The sequence below is a fragment of the Lissotriton helveticus genome, chromosome 6, assembly GCF_964261635.1.
Source record: "Lissotriton helveticus chromosome 6, aLisHel1.1, whole genome shotgun sequence".
NCBI lineage: Eukaryota > Metazoa > Chordata > Amphibia > Caudata > Salamandridae > Lissotriton > Lissotriton helveticus.
In genome coordinates this window covers 107,467,923-107,494,887 of record NC_136067.1, presented here as the reverse complement: position 1 = coordinate 107,494,887, position 26,965 = coordinate 107,467,923, and the positions used below count along the sequence as shown (strand labels likewise).

The 26,965-nt window shown below is 45.6% G+C and overlaps 1 protein-coding gene across 2 annotated transcripts in view; it reads right to left on the bottom strand.

Annotated features, from left to right (window-relative positions):
• The window catches only part of LOC144762300 (exportin-5-like), a 2,334,361-nt gene that overhangs the window by 1,880,524 nt on the left and 426,872 nt on the right, over positions 1-26,965 (bottom strand). For both annotated transcript variants that reach the window (XM_078647447.1, XM_078647448.1), the window contains exons 8-9: positions 7,002-7,078; positions 4,376-4,475 (exon numbers count right to left, since the gene is read on the bottom strand). In XM_078647447.1, the coding sequence (XP_078503573.1) occupies positions 4,376-4,475; positions 7,002-7,078 (177 nt within the window). The remainder of the gene's footprint in view (positions 1-4,375; positions 4,476-7,001; positions 7,079-26,965) is intronic.

Here is a 26,965-nt window from a genome sequence, read left to right as displayed (position 1 = left end):
AGCGGCTTGCAATCCGGGGAAAGGGAGGTGCTGTCCCTGACAGGGGTCATCAACAGGTTGAAGTCACCCCCCATCGCCAACAAATCAATGTCCGATCTAAGCAGCAGTAGTTGCAGGTGTTGAAAAAAGAAGGGGAGTCAACATTAGGGCCGTAGACACATACCATGGCAATTTTGTACCCATACAGCACTCCGGAGAGAAGCACATATCTGCCCTCATCGTCAGACTTGCTATCGAGCAACACAAAGGGGACACGCTTATGCACTAGAATCGCCACCCCCCTTGCGTATCTACTGTAACATGAGAACACTCTGTGTGCACCCCATCCCCTGGCTAGAGAGTGAGTATCCGATGGGTTTCCTGCAAGAACAGCACATCCACCTTGTGGCGCATAGCATAGTTCAGAACCTGTCTGCGTTTCCGCGTGGTATTCAGACCACGAACATTCCAAGTCATCAACGTTAGCATGGAGGGGCCAGCTCGAAGACCTAACCCGGCCATGGCAGTATTACATGCACAATCAAAGAAAACTGTGTATCCGGCAAGCCCGGCCAATGATTCTCGCAATAAGATACAACCAAACAAAACCACAAAAACAGTACACAACCCAACCCCCGCCCACCACCCAGCCTCCCGACATCCCCAGAGAGGCAGTCCCCAATCAAAAGGAAAAAATGAGCAAACGGTGACATATATGAAAACCACAGTAATAACAAGAACACATGCAGAGAAAAAAAAATCAAACCCTTAAAGAAGGTGAACAAACAGGCGTACACCATGGGGGGTAGCAACGCCTCGCCACGCGGGCTTCCCGGCAAAGCAAACACTATGGCAATAGCCGTGCAACAAACCTGAAAGAAAGAACCATTAAGTCCACATCAGATAACATACAACAAGGAGAAGAGTCTGACGAGTCAGCCAGTGCCTGCATCGGCGAAAAGGTCGGAGCTGGACTGCGTATCAGTGCGTGGTGGTGAATGTCCGCCAGAGCCAGAGGGGGACGAGGACCGTCGTTTCTTGTAGGCGGCACAAAAGTCCTGCGCCTCTGCCGGGGAGTCGAAAATACGGAATCGGCCGTCTGCCTCCACCTTCAATCTCGCCGGATAGAGCATTGCGTATTTTAAACCAAGGTTACGGAGAGCGGACTTGACGCTAGTGTACTTGCGACGGGCCTCCTGCACCATGAGCGTGTGGTCTGGGAAAAAAGACAACTTGCTGCCCTGCCACTGCACGTCTCCCGCCTCGCGTGCAGCGCGGAGTGCGGCATCGCGGTCGCGAAAGTTCATGATGCGGGCAATTATGGGCCTGGGTGGGAGACCCGTGCGGGGCCTGGGCCCCAGGGATCTGTGGGCCCGCTCAACGACGAAGCCAGCAGTGAAAGTGTCCCTTCCAAATAACTATGAGCAGGTGTTCCACAAAGGTGTCAAACCGGCCAGTCGTAGTCGTCTCCGCAACGCCCAAGATGCGAATGTTATTGCGCCGGCTACGCGCTTCTAGGTCCTCATTCTTGATAGCCACGTTCTTTAGGATGGTTTCGACCCTCTCCAGCCGTTTCAGGGACTTCGCGGCCCCATCCTCAATGTCCGATATTCTGGACTCCGCTAAATCCAGCCGACGGTCATGGGCCTGTACCGCAGTGTTCATATCCGAAAGGCGCTGGTCCAGTGCGTCAAAGCGAGTGTCCAGTGCCTTGAAGCCAGCGCGCATCTCCCCCATCATGGCGGCCATCATCGCTGTCGCGTCCCCCGCCGTCGCCGCGCCAGCGGCTCCAGAGGCCGGTCCGGGCGGGGGGTCTGTGGGGAGAAGAGGGGTCTTTTCAAAGGGGAGCTTCCGTTGGGCCAAGTCCTTCTTCACCATCCTTAAGCCTGCAAGGGGGGTGCGGTGTCAGCAGTAACCAGCTTCTGCGCCAACACACAAGGCAAGCGGTGACAAGATGGCGGCAGGCACAAGTCCCAGTGAGCCCCGGGGGAGAGCGCAGTGGAATGGAGCGGCAGGCAAGGGCGATAGAGGCACTGTCCTCAGCGATGGCGCCGCTGCGCCTGGCAGCCACGTGCAGTGGGCAGGAGGAGAACAGCGAAGGCCAGGAAGCAGCAGCGTCTCGTGTGTCTCACAGCGGCCTGCAGGGCAGGGAGCGACCCTCTCCTGAAGGAGGTCAGAAGGAAAGGGGGGGAACAGCCGTCCCGCCAGGCGCGAGTGGGGCAGGAACGCAGGGAGCCACCGGTGGGCGCCGCCGGCAATCACGGCCGCTCAAAGCCCAGGGCCCCACCGCCCCCCGCCAAGCACTCCCGCCGGCCGCCCAGAGAGTCTCCGCGCCAGTCCGCCAATCGAGGCCCCGGTCCCAGCGCGCCCACAGGCCGAGGGCTCCGGAGCGCGACAGTAAGCGGGCGCCCCAACCGGGGACTGGGCTCGGACGCAGGGAAGCTCGGCAGCAGGCTCCGCAGACGCAGCAGGGAACAAAGGCCCGGCGGGCGAGGCCCCAGCCGCGTCCCCACGGAGCACCGGTCCCAAGGGGAAGATGGCGCCGAGGTCCGGAGGCCTCGTATCCCCTTCGCCCCACTCACCGCCAAGGTCGCTCCCGCCGGCATTCAAAGGCTCCAAAGACTCCAGGCACCATCAGGAGGCTCTGCAGGTGAGTTGCCACAGGATAGGCGGACGATTCATGCCATGTTCCGCTCCGCCGGGAGCCCGCCTGGAGGAGCTTCACCAAAGAGCGGCCATTCCGCTCTCCGCCGTGGCCACGCCCCGCGGCGCGTGACTTATTGGCACAAAGTTACATTGAAGAGAACCAGAGTTGTCCTCTGATGGGACTAGAGGCTCCGGTTATTGAAGAACATGGATGTTCATTTCCATTACTGAATTGGATAGCTGAAATGTTTTCGGATGAGAACAATGACTTCCTATTGGAGGCTGTTGCAACATATGGTGCATAAACGCTGTTGGAATGAGACATTTTGTTTCTCTCTCTTCCACGACAGACGTCATGTGTTGAACAGCGGATTTTTTTATTTCTCTGACATTCCCTTTGTTTTTTTGATTGATCAAGAAGATTATACTACATTTGTGTATTATTTCCAAATTCGGAGTTTGCTCCAGTTTTACCGTTGTGGCAAATTTGAACTTGACTTTGGCTTTTGAACTTGAACTCTGCGTTCCTGACTTGCCCCCACTGCTTCCACGTGCTCTGATCAAGGGAGGGTGTCATGGGGATGACCCGTACATTTACACAGTGTTAAATTAGCATGGGTTTATTAGAAGTTTAAACGCCATTTTTACTTTCCTGCTCTGCTTTGCACACGACACGCACTTGCGCTATTGTTTAGAGAACACTGAGCATTTCGCTTCACATGAGAATAACTTGTTTTGCTGCATTTCTAAGCTGCTTCGCTAGTTTAGTCTGTACAGTGTGAGCCGAGACCGTCAAGGTTGTCGTACACACTGTGGCTGTTGTTCTAACTGATCAGCGCCCGTTCTAGCCATAACAGATATGCAGCTGTGGCCACCTCTGATATTGACGCGTTTAATAATGCACAGCGTAGGCATGATTACACACACTTGGAGAACATTCGTATGCTGAGAGCTTGTGCAGAATTTGATGTGATCCACTTCTGCTAATACCAGAGGTATGGGGCCGCCTATGTAAGCCTAAGAGACCTTCTGTAGTTATAAAACAACCTACTCGCAAGGGAGGGTGAAATATAGGTATATTTTAAACCTGTTTCCATTTAGCATTATAACATGCTTTCTCCCTTTGTATTTTATGGAATAGTAACTATGCTGACAATCTTGTTTCTAATAATATGTCTGCTTGTATTAGCTATGGTGCTGCGCATGAGAACACGGCGTTAGAAATAAATATTTCAAACTTGCTCGTGTCTCCTTTTACTCCATCTTTTGGACTGGTATGAGAGTATAACGAAAGAGTGTTCTTGTTTTCCACATTGCCTGAGGTAACGTAAGTCGCATGTTTATGGGTTGCAAAAGGGAAAGGGGCCTAGGCCTCTTTTCAGTTTGCTATACTACTAAGCATTGCTTTTTTATATACCAGAGACTGCCGTCTTGACGACGGGGAATGATTCAGGCATGTGAATCGATGAAAGCTCCAATACTGGAGTAAAATAAAGTTTGCTATTTTTTATATTATTTTAGTGTCTCAAGAAACCCCCATGAAGTACTCTGGGAAAAATGGCTGAAATTTAAACTGTCTTATTCCATGTTAAAAGTCTCCCCCAACTTGCACCTAGACGGAGCTACTGACGGTTTATGAATATTTATAAAGATGCCATGAAAGAGAGGTTAATGATGTCTGCTGAAGAATCACTTGAATTTCACATGAAATCACAACCAGAAAACTTAAAATAACTATATGAAACCATACCATTATATTGCAGAGTATTAATCCAATGGAGCACAAGACCTGGCATAGCTTCTTCAGAATATTCTTGTGCTTCTCAGTCATCTCTTCTCCAGCAGTCATTCTGAATAAAAACGTGAGTGTTACTACAGTAAAGACACAGAGGCAAAAGAACCTATACTAAACATGTAAGTGTAGCTATAATTCTAATATAAATTCCAAAAGATTCAGCTAAATTTCCAAGAGGTTACAGATCAAAATAAACAACATTTGTTTAGCAGATAATTCTCACAACCAGAGTACTACAACTACTTTCAGTAGTTATTACATGTTGGGCCCTTCCAAGTAAAATATGGCACATTACAAGTCACTGATCCAGCGATACAAGGCACTTTAACTGCATCACCCAGTCTAACGTACTCTAGCGAGGCTCCTCTTCAAAGCATGAAATCTCTTCAAAATGGCAATCATTGGTCATACCTGAAGCCATGTGAGACATGTACATGAAAGAAAAATCCGCCTTTTTCCAAGAAATGTCTGACAGCAAATAAATCAATTCTCTGTTAAAGTCACTTTATAATCAAGGTCACTCTAAAAATAACTCCAGATGCACCCTGAAGCAACACCATTAACTACTTTCGATACCAAGGCAAACTCCAGACTAGTAAAACAATGCCTCATGAAACAGACAAGGTGAAGGGAAGAATGCTTGCAAATCTGTTTAACCACTGGCGATCACTCAGAGTAGCATCACAACCCATGGTTGATTGGGTTCAGGGAGGATTTGGCCTGGCAGTTCAGACCATCCTTTCCCATGAGGAACAGAGTCAAGCGGATTTGCATATGGCTGAGTCCAAACTGAGGCAGCATGGTGAGCAATAGAGCGATCAGTTGGAGTGCTACCCTGAGTGATTGCTAGTGTCCAATATTAACTCAAGCATTCCTTCCATTACCTTGTCGTTTTTGCATTTGACACCCTAAGTGCACAGGGTATGCCCAGATGTGGGTCCCGTGCTCACTGCGTCACTGGAACCAAGCTGTACCTGGCTGATGTGACCACAACTAGGGCAAAACCAGTCCTGGGTTGTTTGTATTCCGGTTCAGGGAGAAGCTGGCTTGTTGGTTTGGGCTGGATTGTTCCCATGAGGAGCAGGGTCAAGACTGATTTGCAAATGGCTGGTTTTAAACTGAAGTAGCATGGTGGGTGAAAATGCAATGGGTTAGGACGCTACGGCGAGTGATTAGCAGAGGTTAGAAAAATTGCAAGCATTTCTCCCATCACCCTTTGTGTCTTTTAAACAATGTCTCACCCAACCAGGTCAAAGCCTAAATATGTGCTTATATCCACCATATCATCTGCTTCCACATTGCCTAATCCTGCGCCTCATGACCTCAAACTCAAAGGCAATTGCTCAGTTTGCAAATAATTGTGAGGAGCATCAATGATCATGTGAAGCTTGTATATAATTATTGATCCAAAATTGGTTTGTAGGAGACGCACACCTTGTCAATTTTGTAGTCAATGTCTATACAGGTGAGTGGTGCCCTGGGAGTAACTCCCCCTGTACCTGGGGTGGACAATACTATAAATTGCACTGTTTCCCTTGAGATCAGTGTCCCTCCTGGGCACTCTGAAAGAAATTTCCTAAATTTGTTCAAATAAATTCGATGAAATTCTTTTTCATAGTTGGTATCATTCTTTTTATTTTTGACATGAAGTGAATGTGTGCACAAATATGAATTTCATACCATTGTGACAAATGTACTTGGTTACTTTCAGGAATTTACACGGCCCCCGAGGAAAAGCGATGCCCGAAATGCATAGGGCCACAGGGCCATTTGCCTAACCATTATGACAAAAATAATGTGATGAACCAACTACAAAAATAAAAAGAATGATACCAACTATGAAAAAGAATTTCATCGAATTTATTTGAACTAATTTAGGAAATTTCTTTCAGAGTGCCCAGGAGGGATAAGCTTGTATATAATACATACACAAGTATAGCAATGCAGCAGGAAACGTACAGCCAGTTCATAAATGTGCTCCCTGGACAGCCTCGCTAATTAGTGGATTGAGAAAGACTACAAGTCCATGTTCTCTCCCTGTTCTGGTCTGTGCTAATTTACCATACTGCACATAGCGTGCTTTGGGACATTTACAATCCCGCACAGTGGACGGAAGAGAATCAATCACTGTAATGTCACTTTCCATTACCACAAACAGGCTTTCCCCAATAGGCATTTGCAGTAAATTTGCAACTGTATTTGCTTCAGGATTAACAGTATGACACCATCTTCTCTTTCTGCTACACATTGATAAGAATGCGTGCTTGATGTACGAAGGAATGGATGACAGCAAAGAATTATAGTAAACTGTAACCTTGTGGCCATGCACCAGCTTGTAATTAGTCTGCATGCATAAGACAAAGGTTTGCTGGTAAGATGACAGAAAAATTATCAACCAGTAACTATTCTTCCAAGATTTAATAACGGCCACTCTCTTTAGCATACACAGGGGCGTTGTAATTCCTCATCAACCTTCATTACTGCAGATGCATGGATTCTAAGAAAACTCCAACGCAGATATCAATGTGTGCGACTAGAAGACCACACTATTTATTTAATACTTTTTAAGATGATTACTAACTTTGCAGCAGAGAGGATGTAGTTCATGGCAGACTCTCCAAATAAAATCGGAAGCAGGCTGGTGTATTTAACTTTCTCCTGAAAATATAAAAGGGAGAACTATGGTAAATACAAAGTTTAACTCTTCATAAACACATACAAAGTAACAATGTGAAACAGCATTTATGTAAACAGCCCAAACCTGCCAACAGTTGTTCATTTGACAGAGGAATACTGAAGCTTGCACAATATTTTCATAAATTACATTTTAAGGTGAGGGTGTTTAGATGTTTCACAACGTACAAAACAAAGTTTTAACTTTAGCCACAGATAACAGTCACATGATACAATGGAGTCCAGGTAACAGCGTTAGACCAAGGTATGGATTGATGTCCAGGTGACTTTTTCAGCAACTTATAGTAAACACACCTGCACACAATGCTCAAATATTAGCAAAGAGTTGTTTTTATTTCCTACTCACCCTGGTCTCAGTTGATCTCAAAGACCCCAAAGCAAGCTCCAGACACTCTTGACTCATTTCAACGAGTTTTTCACTTCACGCGTCTTGGAGATCAACACTACTAAAATCAATGTGATGTCCTTAAATCAACACAAATCTTTTAAGGGTTGCTTCTTCCTGGGAGGGGGTTGGGGGGTTGGGGGGGGGGGGGGGGGGAGAGGGGGGCTTTCTCCCTTCAGAAGGTTGATTCTGTTGCATATCTTGGGGTCATATTCATGGAGTTTATGTCCTGGCATCTTCATATCAACAAGGCAACCATTAAACAACAAGCATTTACAATGCAACGATCTCGGCATTGCAAAAGTTAGAGCTATTAGCATTGTAAATTAACGCGAGTTTAAGGTCTTGACATTGTAAATGACAAGGTCAAAACGTTTCAATATTTTCAGCAGTTTCAGCCTTTTCAATATTATATATACAACAAAGCCATTGTTGTGGCTTATTTATATTACGCAGCTAACAACAATTGACAAAGCCAGCTGGTGAAGCGTTGAGACATGAGTAAAGAAGTTCAGTGACGAAACATCCTTGACACTAACTACTATATACGTGAGGCAATGAATATTTCAGCTGGCCGGTGCAGTCACTCATCTAACCTGGACTAGCAGATCTCAGCCTTGGCAGGCAGCCATTACTTGAGCTGTGTACCCTCCCCCCACCCCCTGAGAGCAGCAGGGCTTACACCACGTCAGTGCCGGACAGATAAGGCTACCCCTGGGGGCGATGTTTGAACATGGGTGTTAGGGGTGATAGGAGTCGGATACTCCGAGAAGAGAAGGGGGAAACATATACACAAAAGAAAGAAGAACAGGGGAAAGGACATTGCCTAACTGGTGTTGTATACCTTTCTTTACCCTCCAACACTCTGCACCACATCTCGGTGCACCCGTCAATCCTGACGGCCCAGCCGCAAGCCCCTGCCGGACCAGTATTATCCTTCTACCGGTCTTTTGTACTCCTTTGTAACATGCCCACGTCTCTTTTCTCTTGTAACACACTGTTTGGTACGTCTTACATTTTATTTCCTTACGATACTCTCACACGTGCCACCATTGCCTACGTAACTTTGTTGTTGTGTTGGAGTGTCTGCCATTTATTGCAGTATTATACCTCTACAAGTACTTTGTAACCTCCACACATTACTTTTCCTCCTGTAATGTACCCACTGTTACCTTTTGTATTTTTAGTTGGACTAGGGGGTGGGGCTTTGGGCAGTGAAAGGGATCCGGCCAGGGGCACACATTTAATGTCATTGAAATTGAATTGGTGTTCAAATGTGCATACTGATACTAAAGCATTTAGAAGTGCCGGTACTCAGCACCGGCGAGTACCGGCCCACTCAAAGCACTGTTTATTCCATATAACTTAACGTTTTTCTTTTGTAATTTGTTCACTTGCAATGTTCTCATGTATCCGTTCTTGTCCCTATTGTGAAGCGCTCTGACGCCTTCGGGTAAAGTCCGCGCGAGAGAAAAAACGCATAGATAAGGAATAGCCCGCTTCATGGCAGACCTTCCAAGAGCGCCCCCCACCCCCATTCCTCCTGCGAATAGGCTGTCAGATATCTGGGAATGTGAGACCCTTACCCGTACTTGACTAAAGCACTAAGAAAAGACTGACGACAGAGAACAAACATTTCAGGTCTGTTGTTTTAAATGTGACGTTTTTCTTTCTTTTTTTTTTTTTATCCAATTTACTGTTGTTACATTTGACTGGTACTTCATTTGCCCCGTCCTTGTATTATCCTTCTCCCCTCAATGGAAGGTGTCCGAGAACTGTTTGCTAATTAGTTGCTAGGTGTCATTAGTTGAATTTTTCCTATGTGCGCTGATTGACTCTGAAACGTGCGTCCTCATTCGCCTGTTCTCATGTGGAGAATTTCAAACCTACTTTTTAGGCAGGGACTAGGATGGGCGAAGAATCGTGGAGCACGTAGATCTTCTTGTAGTGGGGGTGCCGCAAATTAAGGAGAGGCAAAACGAAATAAAGGGGAGAGGACGGTAACTTTGAAATAATCTGACTGGCGATATTAGGGAGACCAGCATCCGTCGGGGGACGCGCCGACCTACGCCCCCATCGGGAAAACAACTTACTTAAACCAATAAACTTCGGGCAATACTACTAAATTGCATTTAATTATCGTATAGTCAACTCCGAGTGCGGGACAAAACTAGCCTAGTGATATCAGCGAAACAGGAACTGGGGCGTCACCCCCATCCCTATGCACACCCCGCACCCAGTTCGCACCCACCGCCTCATCCCCGCGAGAAGTCTGCCCGCATGCCCTGCCGTTCGGAGCTCCCCCGCCCTTTCCGCTAATGCCAATTCGCCCGGTCCAATGGCAGCCGTTCCGAACGCGCCGCCCCCCCCCCCCCCCCCCTTTCCTCATGCGCTGTCCTCCTCCTGCACCAGCATAGGCATTCTTCCATAAAGTGCCATGCCAATGCGGGAAGTCAGGCAAAGTCGCCTGTGACGGGGGCGGGGCTGCGTACGTAACCGGAAGAGAAGGCGGAGTGAAAGCGTCTCGCGACGCCAGAAGGAGAGCGGAGTCCCTCAGAATTGATCTGGTAAGTTACAAAGGGCTGGGGGGGGGGGGGGGGGGGGGCGGGGGGGGGGGGGGGCGGGGGGACTCGGTTCCCTTGTTGTGTGTGTGCCTGTGTGTGTATGCATATGTGCGACGGCGGGGGAGAGGGGGGGTGCGTGTGTGTGTGTGTGTGTGTGTGTGTGTGTGTGTGTGTGTGTGTGTGTGTGTGTGCACGCGTGTGTGTGTGTATGTATGTATGTGTGCGGAGGGGGGGTGGGTGTCTCTGTATGTATGTGCGTGGGCGCTTGTGTGTGCTTCCCAGGAGACAGCGCCAGGCCGCAGCGCTCGTTCGCGTGCCAGTTTGAAATCGCCTCCAAGGCGATGCGCGCGGCCAGGATTGTCTCCTGGGAAGCACACATGCCGACAGAGCCTCGGCGGAGACGCGCTTCCGCGCGTTCAGCCGAGCCCTAAAAACAGGCATCTGGTGCGCTAATTATGGAATTCTCCTCGTCCCATACTAAACCCATTTCACCTTTCCTTATGATGTACGAGGCTAAAGCACTGGGCTCTGCCTCTTATGGGGGATAAATGTGTGGCTTTTCCAAACAGGAGGATCTGACTAAAATTCCGAATAGATTTCTCAAACATATCGCTTCTCTTCCTCCTAGTACTCCATTGTACCCACTGTTAATGGACCAGGGAGTAACAGGGGTATCGGGTAAAATTAGATTGTGTCCCCAATTGTACTGGAGACTATCCCCAAAGTTGTTCACTATGTTGAACGTCTTAAAGATGTCATGAAGGCTGATCAATTTAGCAAGGTTCCCTAGCTATCGCAAATCAAGTTAGCTTTGTACTCACTCAGGATGTAGGATTTGTGGAATCACCCATATTCCACCAATTTCCCATATAAGACCCTTGTGAAAAAGCAACATTTGTCAGCATTTGTGGCTGAGGAATTTTGCAGAACAGTTTGCTTTTAATTCACCATTGATTTCATTGACTTCAAGCCCACCTGTGGGTTTGAGTCATTTTGAGATCTAGTATTAGTCACACTGAATAGGAAGCTGTATTTCCAGTTTCGAGTGTTCACTTCAGGTTCGGTTGGAGGCCATGTGTCGAATTTGCAACTCTTCAGAAGAGTTTTCCTCTTATCTCGCTAATGTGCCCAAATTATACCCCCCCTAATCACACTTGGCTAGCTCTTATATGCAGGCTACTTGGTGTACCAAAACACTCGGTCGCCCTTCGCATTCCCAGGGCAGACTGTCGTCCAGTAATAGCCATTTCTGTTTCCAAATTTCTGGGTTCCATGTGGATGCTCCATAGGAAGGCCCTTTCTCTTCCCGCTACTTTACTCTGCCGATCTCCCAACCAGGTTTCACCTTGCTGTACCGTTTTGTAAATGCCTGGTAGGAAGCTATGTATTTTCATCTCTGGTAGCCAGCCATATATATAGCCAAGGCAGCCAATGGGCGTTAGCATGATTTATGATTCAGCACTTATGTTCATCTAAACCTTGCTTCATACACTGCATTCAGTTTTTTTATTCCCATTTTCCTGTAAAAACCGTTATGCATGTTTTTATCCGCTTTATTCTTCTATTTATTTATAAAGTTTTATATAGCGTGAACAAGATCCCGAAGGATATCAGAGCGCTTTACAATAAATTGGTAGAGAGGACAACATGAAACAAACATAGTAATTGAGAAAAGGGGAAAAACAGGCAAAAAATTGCTAAACATTAAACAATGGTACAAATATAAGGTATAATTGTGAGAAGTTGGCCTGGTATATGATGTTCACTATTCTAAGTGTGTTATAGAGACAAAGGTTCCTAGCTTGTTCAAATGACTCACAATACAATATAGCACACAATGGACTACTATACGGTAATTTTCTTTGCCCAGCCGGGCAAGAAATTTATTTTCAATCAAAATAATTTCAACAATATTTTTCAAGCAAATAGTATGGCACAAGCCTGTGCCGTACTTAGAAGAGGAGAAAATAGAAAAGAAGTGAAAGGGGTGTCTTCAGGCAAGGAGAAAGAGCAAAACAGGGCACTGAAATTGGGAAAGGAATAGTTACAGTGTCGCCTGGAGTGAAACAAACAATATCAAATTGTACAATGTTACATGTATGTACACTCATGGGTGTCGACGTTTCGATCCCTTCGCTCAATTAATTAAAATGGGATCATCATCAGGACTTCGAGAATTAAGGTTGCCTGAATATAATGAAGCCTGTTGAAAAGATAAGAAAACAAGCACAGAGAAAAAAATCTTTAGAGAAATTTTTGAGAACTTTAGGAGACTGGTCAACACATGCCTTAAATTCCATTCTATATCTGAAATCACAGTTTGTGACATGTGCTGGGTGACGGTGCCATTTGTGAAGTACATAATCTCGTTTGCATTAGAATTTGCACACTGTTATTCGGAATCGCAGTGAGTCAAGTGTTGGCAAAATTGGGAGTTCTTGTGCACTACAAGTGACCGGGGGGGGATGGTGCAACAATGTGTTCGGTGAAAGGGGGAGAAAAACCCATGCCTCAGTGAGCTGGTGCTAGAGCTGGGCTACATGCAAGTCTGGTCTTTATAGGTATTGGGTCACATGCATGTCTGGTATTTTCAGGGTTTGGGCCTTTTACTACTTCCTAATCAGTAAAGCACATACCTCTATACTGTGGAGGTATTGAGTATGGCGTCGCACTGATTGTGGGCGCCAAGGGGTAAGAATACTGGTCCTGGATGCAGGGTTTAGAACATTCCCATCGTGGGTTTCATCCGGCCTGCGGGAAAGATGCACTTTAATATACGTGGGGAGGGGGCGTCACAGTGAGAGAATTACTGATTCAATCAGGTTACCTACCCATTTTGAGCTTCTTCTGGTAAAAATTGAGTATTTGGGCAAGATGGCTCAATTAGTGACAGCGCCGGTTATGGCATGCTGAAATGAATCATATTCAAAGTTATGCTCACAATTACAGTCCAAAGTGTCATAAAGGACAATTGTGAAGGGCGCTTTTACCTTGATCTCCGTTTTTTTGTACGGGACACTGGGGGCTCGATGGCCACTAGTAAATGCGGATTAGTTGTGCGCTCACCCGTCGAACAATGTCGTCAGTGCTGCACTGTAAGGTTTGAGAAAAAGAGTTTAAAAGGCGCTCAGTCTGTGCGAGTGATTTAAAATCAGACCGGAGCCCTTGGGGAGTAGCCACTTACCGAGTAACGATGGAACTCGTGTCTGGCCGGGGAGCTTCGTGTTGATGCCGGATACCGACAATGTTCCCGGGCTTGCTGCTCATATTGCAGAGGTCCGGTCACGTGGGGGCGACTACGGGCGCCATCTTGGACTGGTGTCCACGGCATGGTCTGCCGAAAGTGAGAAAGGACGTTTCTAGGGCGCTTGTGGGGCGCCATCTTGAGCTGTCCCCGAAAAGCATATTATACTATTGGGACTCTGGGATCTGTCACTTACAGTTACATGGGGACTCAGTGAGGGGGAGGGGGTTCGCGCTAAAAGCTGAACATTGGCAACCGAGTGGGTACCAGATGTCTACCGGGTTTGCTGGTCATATTATCGCTGTCCGGTGATAGGGACGACGGCGGGCGCCCTCTTGAAATGGTGTCCACAACATGATTTGTAGACAGTATGTGATGGGATCTAAGGCGCTTACAGGCGCGCCATCTTGAACTGGCCCAGATTGAAGCGATATTGTGTTAATGGGAATAATGACATCCTAGCTTACAGTTAACGAGTACAAATTGCAGGGGTGGTGAGGGGGAAAAAAAAAAAAAAAAGGTGCAATAAAGTGAAGCAATCGTGATACATATATATGTTCATTAAAAATTGATAAATGAGACCACTGAGTCTTTTCTCTTTTCAGTTTCTTAAATCAATAAGTTTCATTCACAAGAGAGTTGTCCAGTCCTCACTCCTGTTCAATCCAGTGTGGATAGTATTGAATTGAATAATGGATTTCAACTCTTCACGGTTCAGAATTTGTTGCAGATTGCCGCCTCTTTGTGGTAATTTCACAGATTTCAAGACTGTCCATTTTAAATCGTCAGCCGTATGTTTCTGGGATGAAAAATGTTCCACTAGCGGGGCATTGAGAGTCCCACATCTTATGCGGCTGCGGTGTTGGCTTATGCGTGTCTTCACCTTCTGTGTAGTTTGGCCCACATACATTTTTGGACAAGGGCATAAGACCGCATAAATTACATTGCAGCTATTACAGTTAGTTAAAGCTTTCATCTCATTTGTGACATTATTGTGACTGAAAGTGCGCCCCTCCAGTGTCAAATCACACACAATGCATTGTCCACATTTTACATGCCCTATCACAGGTGGTAACCCCCAGTTGGATTCGATTGTGTTGCATATGGGTGGTGTGGGTAGGGCTGCCCGGACAAGGTGATCTTTTATGTTTTTGCTCTTTTTGAACGCAAATACTGGCTTTTCAAAGTTTAATTGTCCTGCGTTCAGAATGGGCCAATGCTGCAAGATTGTTTTCCGAATCTTATTCGAGACTGGGGAGAAAGTGGTTACACAGGCAATTCTTTCCGTTCTCTCTCTACTTTTTGGTTCAAGTAAGACATCCCGGGGGCAGTACCATGCTCTTTTGGCAGCATTCCTGACTAATCTTTTTGGGTAACCCCGTGCTTTAAGTTTGGATGACAAATTGTCTGCCTCTCTGAAATAGTCACATTTTATTGAGCAGTTGCGCCATATACGGAGGAATTGTGAGTAGGGGAGAGAATCCTTAAGGGCTTTGGGGTGATTGCTATCATACCTCAACAGTGTGTTTCGTTCGGTTGGTTTCCTATATAGTCGGGTAAGCAATTCACCCTCCTCATGGTAAATTGTCAGGTCAAGGAAAGGGATCTCTGTTTTATGATGAGAGAGAGTGAACTGCAGATCATCACAGTTATTGTTAAGCCAGTGTAGAAAGGATTCTAGGGACTTCTCGTCCAGATTCCAAATTAGAAAAATATCGTCTATGTAACGACGCCAGATATCGATCCCAGAGCGGAAAGGATTGGCATCCGATAGGATCGTACCTGTCTCTAATGCGTCCATAAACAATATGGCCAGGTGGGCGGCAAAAATAGCCCCCACAGATGTCCCCTTTATCTGCTGGTAGAATGCCCCATCGAAGGCAAAAAAGTTTTTTGTGAGGCATACTTCCAATAACTGTAGTATGAACAGTGTCGGTACTCTATGTGGTCTGGGCCTGGAGTCAAGGATTTTTTGAATGACCCGTAGAGCCGCTATTTGGGGGATATTAGTATACAGCGACTCTACGTCCAGAGTACAGAGTATCTGAGAGTCCGGGTCAAATGGATAATGTTCAACCAAGTTGATCATTTCCATGCTGTCACGGACATAACAGCTGGTGGATGGCACAAATTCTTTGATATGAAAATCCACATAGGAACCCAGTGGTTCTAAGATTGAGCCACAGGCTGACACTATCGGTCTTCCCAGTGGTTTCTCGATGTTTTTATGGATCTTGGGGAGGGTGTAAATCACAGGTAATCGTGGGCATTTAACATTCAGGAAATTATATTCTTTCTTGCTGAGGTAGCCTTCAGCTTTAGCATCTGAGGTCAGCTTTTTTATCTGCGCTTGGATATCACTGGTTGGGTTACGTCCTAGTCTTAAATAGTGCTGTCTGTTGTGCAGTTGACGATTAATCTCATCTTTATAAGATTCAATGTTCTGCAACACAATTCCTCCGCCTTTATCGGCACTTTTAATAATCAAATCAGCATTGGATTTAAGTGTGCTGATTGCTTCTTTCTCACTTTTAGGGATGTTATAAGGGATAAATAGTTTTTTCTTTTCCAATGACTCTAGATCTTTAATAATCAATTTCTCGAAGGTCACAATTTCGGATGGGACCATACTAACAGAAGGCAGGAAAGTGGAAGGAGGGCTAAAAGGTGTGTTACGGGTTGATTGAGGTGGGGGGTGCAACTGAAAGAAAGCCTTCAGACGGATAAGTCTGAAGAATCTGAGTAACTCAGTTTGCAACTCCATGAAATTAGGACGAATGGTGGGGACAAATGACAGTCCCTTCTTCAGAAGTTCTAATTCAGAGTGTTGTAGTATGTGGCTAGACAGATTGAAAATAGGAATCATCTCTTGCGCATTCTGCATGGAAGGGCCTACCATTGGTAAAAATTGTTGCGGGTTTGCCGCTCTCCCGGGGCGTTGAACCTTCTGCGCGGTTTTTTCACTCTCCCTCTCTGGGGAGTTCCCGATTGGCCCCTGGATAAAAAATTTCCTTGGGGGGCTCTTCCACCTCTTCTAGAATTACTACCTCCCTCGCCGGGGTCTGATTGGTCAGATGAATCTTCTGAAGTGTCGGAGAATCCCACTATGTTTTGCCGTTTATTATAACGGCCCCACGGTCTGTTGTGGGGATTGAAGTTAGGTCTGTTAGTATAAAAGTCTTTCTTAAGATAAGGATAAGTGTTCTCGGCACTATAGTTCTTAATATCTTTTTTGACTTTATTTGCCTTTTTGTTCTGTTCTATGTAATTGAACTCTGCTACTGCCTTTTCGACTTGTTCAAGCAGTTTTTTGCATTCAGGTGTGGGGTCCGAGTCATTAATTTGTTTTAGTAGGTCATTGATTTCAATCTCCAATGTTTTGAGTGTCTCAGTGGCAATATCGATGCCCAAAGCTAGCCATTGCCTGGAGCATGTGGTTCCAATATAGCTAAAATTTGTCGTGTACTTGGGATTATCCGTAAATATGCCAGGAATGTTCCGCACCTGTAATCCTAATGGTATGACACCTGATTTGAGATAATCTGTTAGCATAAGCACCATTAGTTGGAGCCTGACCTGTTTCTTCTTTAGCTTTTCTAGTTGTTCAGGTAAGCTGGAAACTGCACTTGGGGGGGCATCTGGGGTCTCTGATAATAATGACGGTAATGAACATAAATGTTTAATGTGATCTACAGTATACAGAGGAGCATGGTCTGACATCTCCTAAGGAATCAAGACAAGGGTTCAGATTGAGAGGTTAAAACAGATTCAGAATCTGTAAGTATTGTAGCACTAGGAAGGCCAACCTCAGAGGTGAGGTATTTTGAGTTTAAGACAAACCCTGCAATCTAGCGATTGCACTCAAGTATTTTTAGAAAACAAGGGAAACCCAGCGGGTAGCCAAGAACCATGGGTATTTAACTGTGTTATAGAGACAAAGGTTCCTAGCTTGTTCAAATGACTCACAATACAATATAGCACACAATGGACTACTATACGGTAATTTTCTTTGCCCAGCCGGGCAAGAAATTTATTTTCAATGAAAATAATTTCAACAATATTTTTCAAGCAAATAGTATGGCACAAGCCTGTGCCGTACTTAGAAGAGGAGAAAATAGAAAAGACGTGAAAGGGGTGTCTTCAGGCAAGGCGAAAGAGCAAAACAGGGCACTGAAATTGGGAAAGGAATAGTTACAGTGTCACCTGGAGTGAAACAAACAATATCAAATTGTACAATGTTACATGTATGTACACTCATGGGTGTCGACGTTTCGATCCCTTCGCTCAATTAATTAAAATGGGATCATCACCCATTTTAATTAATTGAGCGAAGGTCAAGTACGGCACAGGCTTGTGCCATACTATTTGCTTGAAAAATATTGTTGAAATTATTTTGATTGAAAATAAATTTCTTGCCCGGCTGGGCAAAGAAAATTACCGTATAGTAGTCCATTGTGTGCTATATTGTATTGTGAGTCATTTGAACAAGCTAGGAACCTTTGTCTCTATAACACAGTTAAATACCCATGGTTCTTGGCTACCCGCTGGGTTTCCCTTGTTTTCTAAAAATACTTTGAGTGCAATCGCTAGATTGCAGGGTTTGTCTTAAACTCAAAATACCTCACCTCTGAGGTTGGCCTTCCTAGTGCTACAATACTTACAGATTCTGAATCTGTTTTAACCTCTCAATCTGAACCCTTGTCTTGATTCCTTAGGAGATGTCAGACCATGCTCCTCTGTATACTGTAGATCACATTAAACATTTATGTTCATTACCGTCATTATTATCAGAGACCCCAGATGCCCCCCCAAGTGCAGTTTCCAGCTTACCTGAACAACTAGAAAAGCTAAAGAAGAAACAGGTCAGGCTCCAACTAATGGTGCTTATGCGAACAGATTATCTCAAATCAGGTGTCATACCATTAGGATTACAGGTGCGGAACATTCCTGGCATATTTACGGATAATCCCAAGTACACGACAAATTTTAGCTATATTGGAACCACATGCTCCAGGCAATGGCTAGCTTTGGGCATCGATATTGCCACTGAGACACTCAAAACATTGGAGATTGAAATCAATGACCTACTAAAACAAATTAATGACTCGGACCCCACACCTGAATGCAAAAAACTGCTTGAACAAGTCGAAAAGGCAGTAGCAGAGTTCAATTACATAGAACAGAACAAAAAGGCAAATAAAGTAAAAAAAGATATTAAGAACTATAGTGCCGAGAACACTTATCCTTATCTTAAGAAAGACTTTTATACTAACAGACCTAACTTCAATCCCCACAACAGACCGTGGGGCCGTTATAATAAACGGCAAAACATAGTGGGATTCTCCGACACTTCAGAAGATTCATCTGACCAATCAGACCCCGGCGAGGGAGGTAGTAATTCTAGAAGAGGTGGAGGAGCCCCCCCAAGGAAATTTTTTATCCAGGGGCCAATCGGGAACTCCCCAGAGAGGGAGAGTGAAAAAACCGCGCAGAAGGTTCAACGCCCCGGGAGAGCGGCAAACCCGCAACAATTTTTACCAATGGTAGGCCCTTCCATGCAGAATGCGCAAAAGATGATTCCTATTTTCAATCTGTCTAGCCACATACTACAACACTCTGAATTAGAACTTCTGAAGAAGGGACTGTCATTTGTCCCCACCATTCGTCCTAATTTCATGGAGTTGCAAACTGAGTTACTCAGATTCTTCAGACTTATCCGTCTGAAGGCTTTCTTTCAGTTGCACCCCCCACCTCAATCAACCCGTAACACACCTTTTAGCCCTCCTTCCACTTTCCTGCCTTCTGCTAGTATGGTCCCATCCGAAATTGTGACCTTCGAGAAATTGATTATTAAAGATCTAGAGTCATTGGAAAAGAAAAAACTATTTATCCCTTATAACATCCCTAAAAGTGAGAAAGAAGCAATCAGCACACTTAAATCCAATGCTGATTTGATTATTAAAAGTGCCGATAAAGGCGGAGGAATTGTGTTGCAGAACATTGAATCTTATAAAGATGAGATTAATCGTCAACTGCACAACAGACAGCACTATTTAAGACTAGGACGTAACCCAACCAGTGATATCCAAGCGCAGATAAAAAAGCTGACCTCAGATGCTAAAGCTGAAGGCTACCTCAGCAAGAAAGAATATAATTTCCTGAATGTTAAATGCCCACGATTACCTGTGATTTACACCCTCCCCAAGATCCATAAAAACATCGAGAAACCACCGGGAAGACCGATAGTGTCAGCCTGTGGCTCAATCTTAGAACCACTGGGTTCCTATGTGGATTTTCATATCAAAGAATTTGTGCCATCCACCAGCTGTTATGTCCGTGACAGCATGGAAATGATCAACTTGGTTGAACATTATCCATTTGACCCGGACTCTCAGATACTCTGTACTCTGGACGTAGAGTCGCTGTATACTAATATCCCCCAAATAGCGGCTCTACGGGTCATTCAAAAAATCCTTGACTCCAGGCCCAGACCACATAGAGTACCGACACTGTTCATACTACAGTTATTGGAAGTATGCCTCACAAAAAACTTTTTTGCCTTCGATGGGGCATTCTACCAGCAGATAAAGGGGACATCTATGGGGGCTATTTTTGCCCCCCACCTGGCCATATTGTTTATGGACGCATTAGAGACAGGTACGATCCTATCGGATGCCAATCCTTTCCGCTCTGGGATCGATATCTGGCGTCGTTACATAGACGATATTTTTCTAATTTGGAATCTGGACGAGAAGTCCCTAGAATCCTTTCTACACTGGCTTAACAATAACTGTGATGATCTGCAGTTCACTCTCTCTCATCATAAAACAGAGATCCCTTTCCTTGACCTGACAATTTACCATGAGGAGGGTGAATTGCTTACCCGACTATATAGGAAACCAACCGAACGAAACACACTGTTGAGGTATGATAGCAATCACCCCAAAGCCCTTAAGGATTCTCTCCCCTACTCACAATTCCTCCGTATAAGGCGCAACTGCTCAATAAAATGTGACTATTTCAGAGAGGCAGACAATTTGTCATCCAAACTTAAAGCACGGGGTTACCCAAAAAGATTAGTCAGGAATGCTGCCAAAAGAGCATGGTACTGCCCCCGGGATGTCTTACTTGAACCAAAAAGTAGAGAGAGAACGGAAAGAATTGCCTGTGTAACCACTTTCTCCCCAGTCTCGAATAAGATTCGGAAAACAATCTTGCAGCATTGGCCCATTCTGAACGCAGGACAATTAAACTTTGAAAAGCCAGTATTTGCGTTCAAAAAGAGCAAAAACATAAAAGATCACCTTGTCCGGGCAGCCCTACCCACACCACCCATATGCAACACAATCGAATCCAACTGGGGGTTACCACCTGTGATAGGGCATGTAAAATGTGGACAATGCATTGTGTGTGATTTGACACTGGAGGGGCGCACTTTCAGTCACAATAATGTCACAAATGAGATGAAAGCTTTAACTAACTGTAATAGCTGCAATGTAATTTATGCGGTCTTATGCCCTTGTCCAAAAATGTATGTGGGCCAAACTACACAGAAGGTGAAGACACCCATAAGCCAACACCGCAGCCGCATAAGATGTGGGACTCTCAATGCCCCGCTAGTGGAACATTTTTCATCCCAGAAACATACGGCTGACGATTTAAAATGGACAGTCTTGAAATCTGTGAAATTACCACAAAGAGGCGGCAATCTGCAACAAATTCTGAACCGTGAAGAGTTGAAATCCATTATTCAATTCAATACTATCCACACTGGATTGAACAGGAGTGAGGACTGGACAACTCTCTTGTGAATGAAACTTATTGATTTAAGAAACTGAAAAGAGAAAAGACTCAGTGGTCTCATTTATCAATTTTTAATGAACATATATATGTGTCACGATTGCTTCACTTTATTGCACCTTTTTTTTTTTTTTTCCCCTCACCACCCCTGCAATTTGTACTCGTTAACTGTAAGCTAGGATGTCATTATTTCCTTTAACACAATATCGCTTCAATCTGGGCCAGTTCAAGATGGCGCGCCTGTAAGCGCCTTAGATCCCATCACATACTGTCTACAAATCATGTTGTGGACACCATTTCAAGAGGGCGCACGCCGTCGTCCCTATCACCGGACAGCGATAATATGACCAGCAAACCCGGTAGACATCTGGTACCCACTCGGTTGCCAATGTTCAGCTTTTAGCGCGAACCCCCTCCCCCTCACTGAGTCCCCATGTAACTGTAAGTGACAGATCCCAGAGTCCCAATAGTATAATATGCTTTTCGGGGACAGCTCAAGATGGCGCCCCACAAGCGCCCTAGAAACGTCCTTTCTCACTTTCGGCAGACCATGCCGTGGACACCAGTCCAAGATGGCGCCCGTAGTCGCCCCCACGTGACCGGACCTCTGCAATATGAGCAGCAAGCCCGGGAACATTGTCGGTATCCGGCATCAACACGAAGCTCCCCGGCCAGACACGAGTTCCATCGTTACTCGGTAAGTGGCTACTCCCCAAGGGCTCCGGTCTGATTTTAAAACACTCGCACAGACTGAGCGCCTTTTAAACTCTTTTTCTCAAACCTTACAGTGCAGCACTGACGACATTGTTCGACGGGTGAGCGCACAACTAATCCGCATTTACTAGTGGCCATCGAGCCCCCAGTGTCCCGTACAAAAAAACGGAGATCAAGGTAAAAGCGCCCTTCACAATTGTCCTTTATCACACTTTGGACTGTAATTGTGAGCATAACTTTGAATATGATTCATTTCAGCATGCCATAACCGGCGCTGTCACTAATTGAGCCATCTTGCCCAAATACTCAATTTTTACCAGAAGAAGCTCAAAATGGGTAGGTAACCTGATTGAATCAGTAATTCTCTCACTGTGACGCCCCCTCCCCACGTATATTAAAGTGCATCATTCGCGCAGGCCGGATGAAACCCACGATGGGAATGTTCTAAACCCTGCATCCAGGACCAGTATTCTTACCCCTTGGCGCCCACAATCAGTGCGACGCCATACTCAATATCTCCACAGTATAGAGGTATGTGCTTTACTGATTAGGAAGTAGTAAAAGGCCCAAACCCTGAAAATACCAGACATGCATGTGACCCAATACCTATAAAGACCAGACTTGCATGTAGCCCAGCTCTAGCACCAGCTCACTGAGGCATGGGTTTTTCTCCCCCTTTCACCGAACACATTGTTGCACCATCCCCCCCCGGTCACTTGTAGTGCACAAGAACTCCCAATTTTGCCAACACTTGACTCACTGCGATTCCGGATAACAGTGTGCAAATTCTAATGCAAACGAGATTATGTACTTCACAAATGGCACCGTCACCCAGCACATGTCACAAACTGTGATTTCAGATATAGAATGGAATTTAAGGCATGCGTTGACCAGTCTCCTAAAGTTCTCAAAAATTTCTCTAAAGATTTTTTTCTCTGTGCTTGTTTTCTTATCTTTTCAACAGGCTTCATTATATTCAGGCAACCTTAATTCTCGAAGTCCTGATGATGATCCCATTTTAATTAATTGAGCGAAGGGATCGAAACGTCGACACCCATGAGTGTACATACATGTAACATTGTACAATTTGATATTGTTTGTTTCACTCCAGGCGACACTAACTATTCCTTTCCCAATTTCAGTGCCCTGTTTTGCTCTTTCTCCTTGCCTGAAGACACCCCTTTCACTTCTTTTCTATTTTCTCCTCTTCTAAGTACGGCACAGGCTTGTGCCATACTATTTGCTTGAAAAATATTGTTGAAATTATTTTGATTGAAAATAAATTTCTTGCCCGGCTGGGCAAAGAAAATTACCGTATAGTAGTCCATTGTGTGCTATATTGTATTGTGAGTCATTTGAACAAGCTAGGAACCTTTGTCTCTATAACACAGTTAAATACCCATGGTTCTTGGCTACCCGCTGGGTTTCCCTTGTTTTCTAAAAACACTATTCTAAGTGAGCACCTTGCACCAGTCCAAACAACCCTTATGGTGATGGTTGTAAAGTCAACCTTATAGACCAGCTACCCTAGTGGTAGCATGGACAAAGCAGTCTTAGGCTAAACTCAAGAGCGCATGTGAAGCCAGCTGTTTTGCCATATGTAACCCCTTTAATACCAAGTGAAAGGACACCACACAGGTTGTATATCAAAATATATATGTATTTATTTCTAACACAATCCTCTGAACTCTTTATGAGGTCAGAGGCACAAGCACATAACAAGATACTCAATTATAATACAATAAGTTGCACAAAATACAGTAATGCCCTAGGGGCACTTCGAACCATATACTAAAATAGTGGTATAAGAACCACGTCACGGACAAAGTATAGGCCTAGGGCCTGGAGAATCGCTGGGGCTACGCTGTACTACCAAAGGGTAGGGAGCAGGAGGCCCACGGGATGCGAGTGCAGTGTCTTTACACGCACGCAAGTTACCATAGAGTTATAATGGGAACGAAAGAATTGGAAACTAGTTCTTTTAGGTCACTTCCGGATGGACAAGGAGAAAGCTACTTGAAAGTTAGACACTAGGATAGTAAATACCCACAGGAGCTCCGAAGTACTCGCGTTACCTCACCCACAGGAAGCGGGTGCATAGGTGTCAAAGTGTGTCGGGTTTCGTCGCTGAATCCTATGGAGCCTTGAAGAAAGATGCTGCAGGCGACCAGGAGGGAAGTGTCCGGGTGGATCCAAGGGCGGATCGAGGATGAAGAGTACGTGAAAGCAGAGGGGACAGAGTCTGGGTCACTAGCTAGGAACCAGGAAGGAACCAGGCGATGTCGCGAAGCTTGTCTCTGCAGCCACGTGGACCAGGTGGTGTCGACGACGACCAGGAGCTGGATACGGACTGTCCCACGAAGGGTCTCGCTGCCGGCGGTGTCAGCTTCCGGATTGGAGTCAACAAGCCTTGGCAAAGGCAACCCACGCAGGAATCGAAGATGGCTTACAGATCAGACCAGCAAGGTCTGATGGACTTCTCCTTTGCAGGGAAGCAAGGGCCAGTCTGGAGCAACCAGACCAGCGGCGTAAATCAAAAGGTTCGTCGTCACAGAGCCCACTAGCCAACGGGCAAGTGACCGGACAGACGCATCGAGCAGGAAAATGCAGAAGGGCCCCACGCAGAACTCGGGGAGTGTGGAGGGCTGATCTTCGGTGCAGTTGGTGCTCGGTGCTGGGGCTTCTCAATCCTCAATGCACAACTTTGATGAGGGTGCCTCAGAAGTTGCACGGAAAGCAATTCGCTGGCTTTCCAAGATGGCCGGTCCCACGTCTCTCGTCGCCTCCACGGGTCTCAGCTCTGCTGTGACTGTGGATCAGGCTGTTGGAAGTCTGGAAGTCCGGGTCTTGTCAGGCTCTGTGCTCGGGCTCCGGCGGGAGCGTCGACAAAGCAAACCGCTTATCGCTTGATGGTGCCTGCTTGCACAGGGTGGTCACTCCTTGACTACAAGGGAAATTCTTCAGTCTTCTATCTTCAAGTAGAACGTCGAAGGTCCAGAGTTTTGTTTCAAGTTTCAGTCAGGATAAATCTAAAGTCTTGGGACTCAACTCCTACCTATATACCAAATTTAGGGGCTGGATTACCTGCTAGGTCCCTCCCATGGGTGGGGCCAGGTAAGGGGGTGGTTACACCCCTTTCTCTTTGTCCAGTTTCGCGCCAGAGCTGGGGCTGGAGTGCCCCAGCACCGGTTTGAACCAGACTATGCATGGGACACCTTGTGTGCCCCAGGCAGTGTCTCATTTCATTCAGCCTTCCCTGCCCCAATACACTATGGCCTGTCTGGGGTGGTGCTAGCACCTCCCAAGACAGGAAACCTATTGTCCAAGCCTCCCTCGCTGGAAGGACTCCCAGCAGCAGGAGGTCAGACTTGTGTCTGTGGCAGCAGCATCCATTTTGTGATGCTGAGGCTCTGGTTAACTTTAACCGGGATTAGTAGGCACAACATGTCTTCTCCCTCTAGAAGGGTGGAATGCTACCCCCGTCACCAGAACTGGCAAGGGGGTAGTATTCCAAAGCGTATAACACCTTACACAACATGTTTTGATAAAGCCAAACCAAAGTTAGCAATAACCGCGAGGATTATAATGCACTTAAGAGTATACGGTATGGCTATATCCTAGAGCAGCTATAAGGACATGGTTCCGAAAGCTGCAGACAGGCTCAGCTCATGCTAGAGCACCATCTCACATAAAACCAAGCACTCTGCCTTCAGGATTGTTAAGGCCTGCCATAAGAGTGACTTATAGGTGCATATGTGTCTATATATAATGGTAGGTATAGGAATACTATACCTAAGCAAGGGGTGATTACACGACCTTGCCCCAGCTGAGTGATCAGCCAGTTGTGTCAGTTTGGATGGCCAGCCAGGGGTGGCATAAGAAATGCTGCAGCCCCTGGTAGGCCTTGGGTGCACCTATGCCCTGGGTACCTAGGGTAAACTATACAGGGACTCACAAGGGTGACCCAATATCCAATTAGGTATGTACCTAAAGTACATGGAGTCCATTTTACAGTGAGAGCAGATAGCCTGGGGCCCGGATTAGCAGCTAAACACAGGGCAAAAAATCTGGGGTAACCATAGTCAGGTATCCACCTTCCTACAATAATATTATGCAGAGGATGTATTATAAACTAAAGAAGATCTTTGGCGTGTATGAGGGACCCAATTACCTCTCCGCACCGCAAGAGTAAATCACATCAGGATCAGCAAAAGCTCTCTGCATCCCTGGAAACGGAAAATCTTCCAAGTGTGTGAAATCGTGACAACTGTGTAATAATAAGGGCACCAGAATCTCAGTTGGGTTTGTACTTTTATGTCCCTGGAGTCTGAAATCAAGTGATTTAAACAGAACTGTTTCCTAATCACCCTGGTCTCTGTGTATCACTGTGCTCAACACTTTTTAGTTTATTTTTCATATTTGTACCTTATTTATACTTTTCACAAAAGGTTTCTCAACCCACTATTGATTTGTTCAGTGTTATTGGAATAATTGTATTTCTACCGTATTTTATCTTTTCCAAGCATATTCACACTCTATATTACTTTGCCACTCTGCTCAAAACCATTCATTAGTCATTTTATATTTTTAGGTCTTATGTTCGAAACAATACGTTTAATTCATTTTCCATAAATCCAGGATCTATACAACAGCATAGTGGATACATTCTTACCAACGACATCAAAAGGAAAGCACAAAACATTTTTCATTTTATTAACAGAGCACTAGGTCCCAATTAGAACCAAATATATCAAGAATCACAAAAGGTGTTTTAATCTGGTAACTTGACATTTAGTGAACACCAAGAAAATTACGGCAGTCAGCCTCCCTCCAGCAGCCATCAACCTCTCAAAAAGATCCTACTGAGCGTACACCATTTGTTGCAATTTCCATAGAAAAATACTCAAACCACAGTAAGGAGGAATGCATAGTGCCCAAGGGTATATCCCAAAAGATAATGAATGTGTTTTGAGGGCCACATTCCACCACCAGTTCAGAAACCCATGATGGAGCAACAATCTACAGTTGCAGGTTGTCTGAATTCCTAGATCGCTCTTGGAGGAAGAGAAGGTCCAGTCCATTTCTCCTAAGTGAGCTCTTTTGGTCCTTTGTACTCTCCATCTTGCTCACTTATATATCTGCCA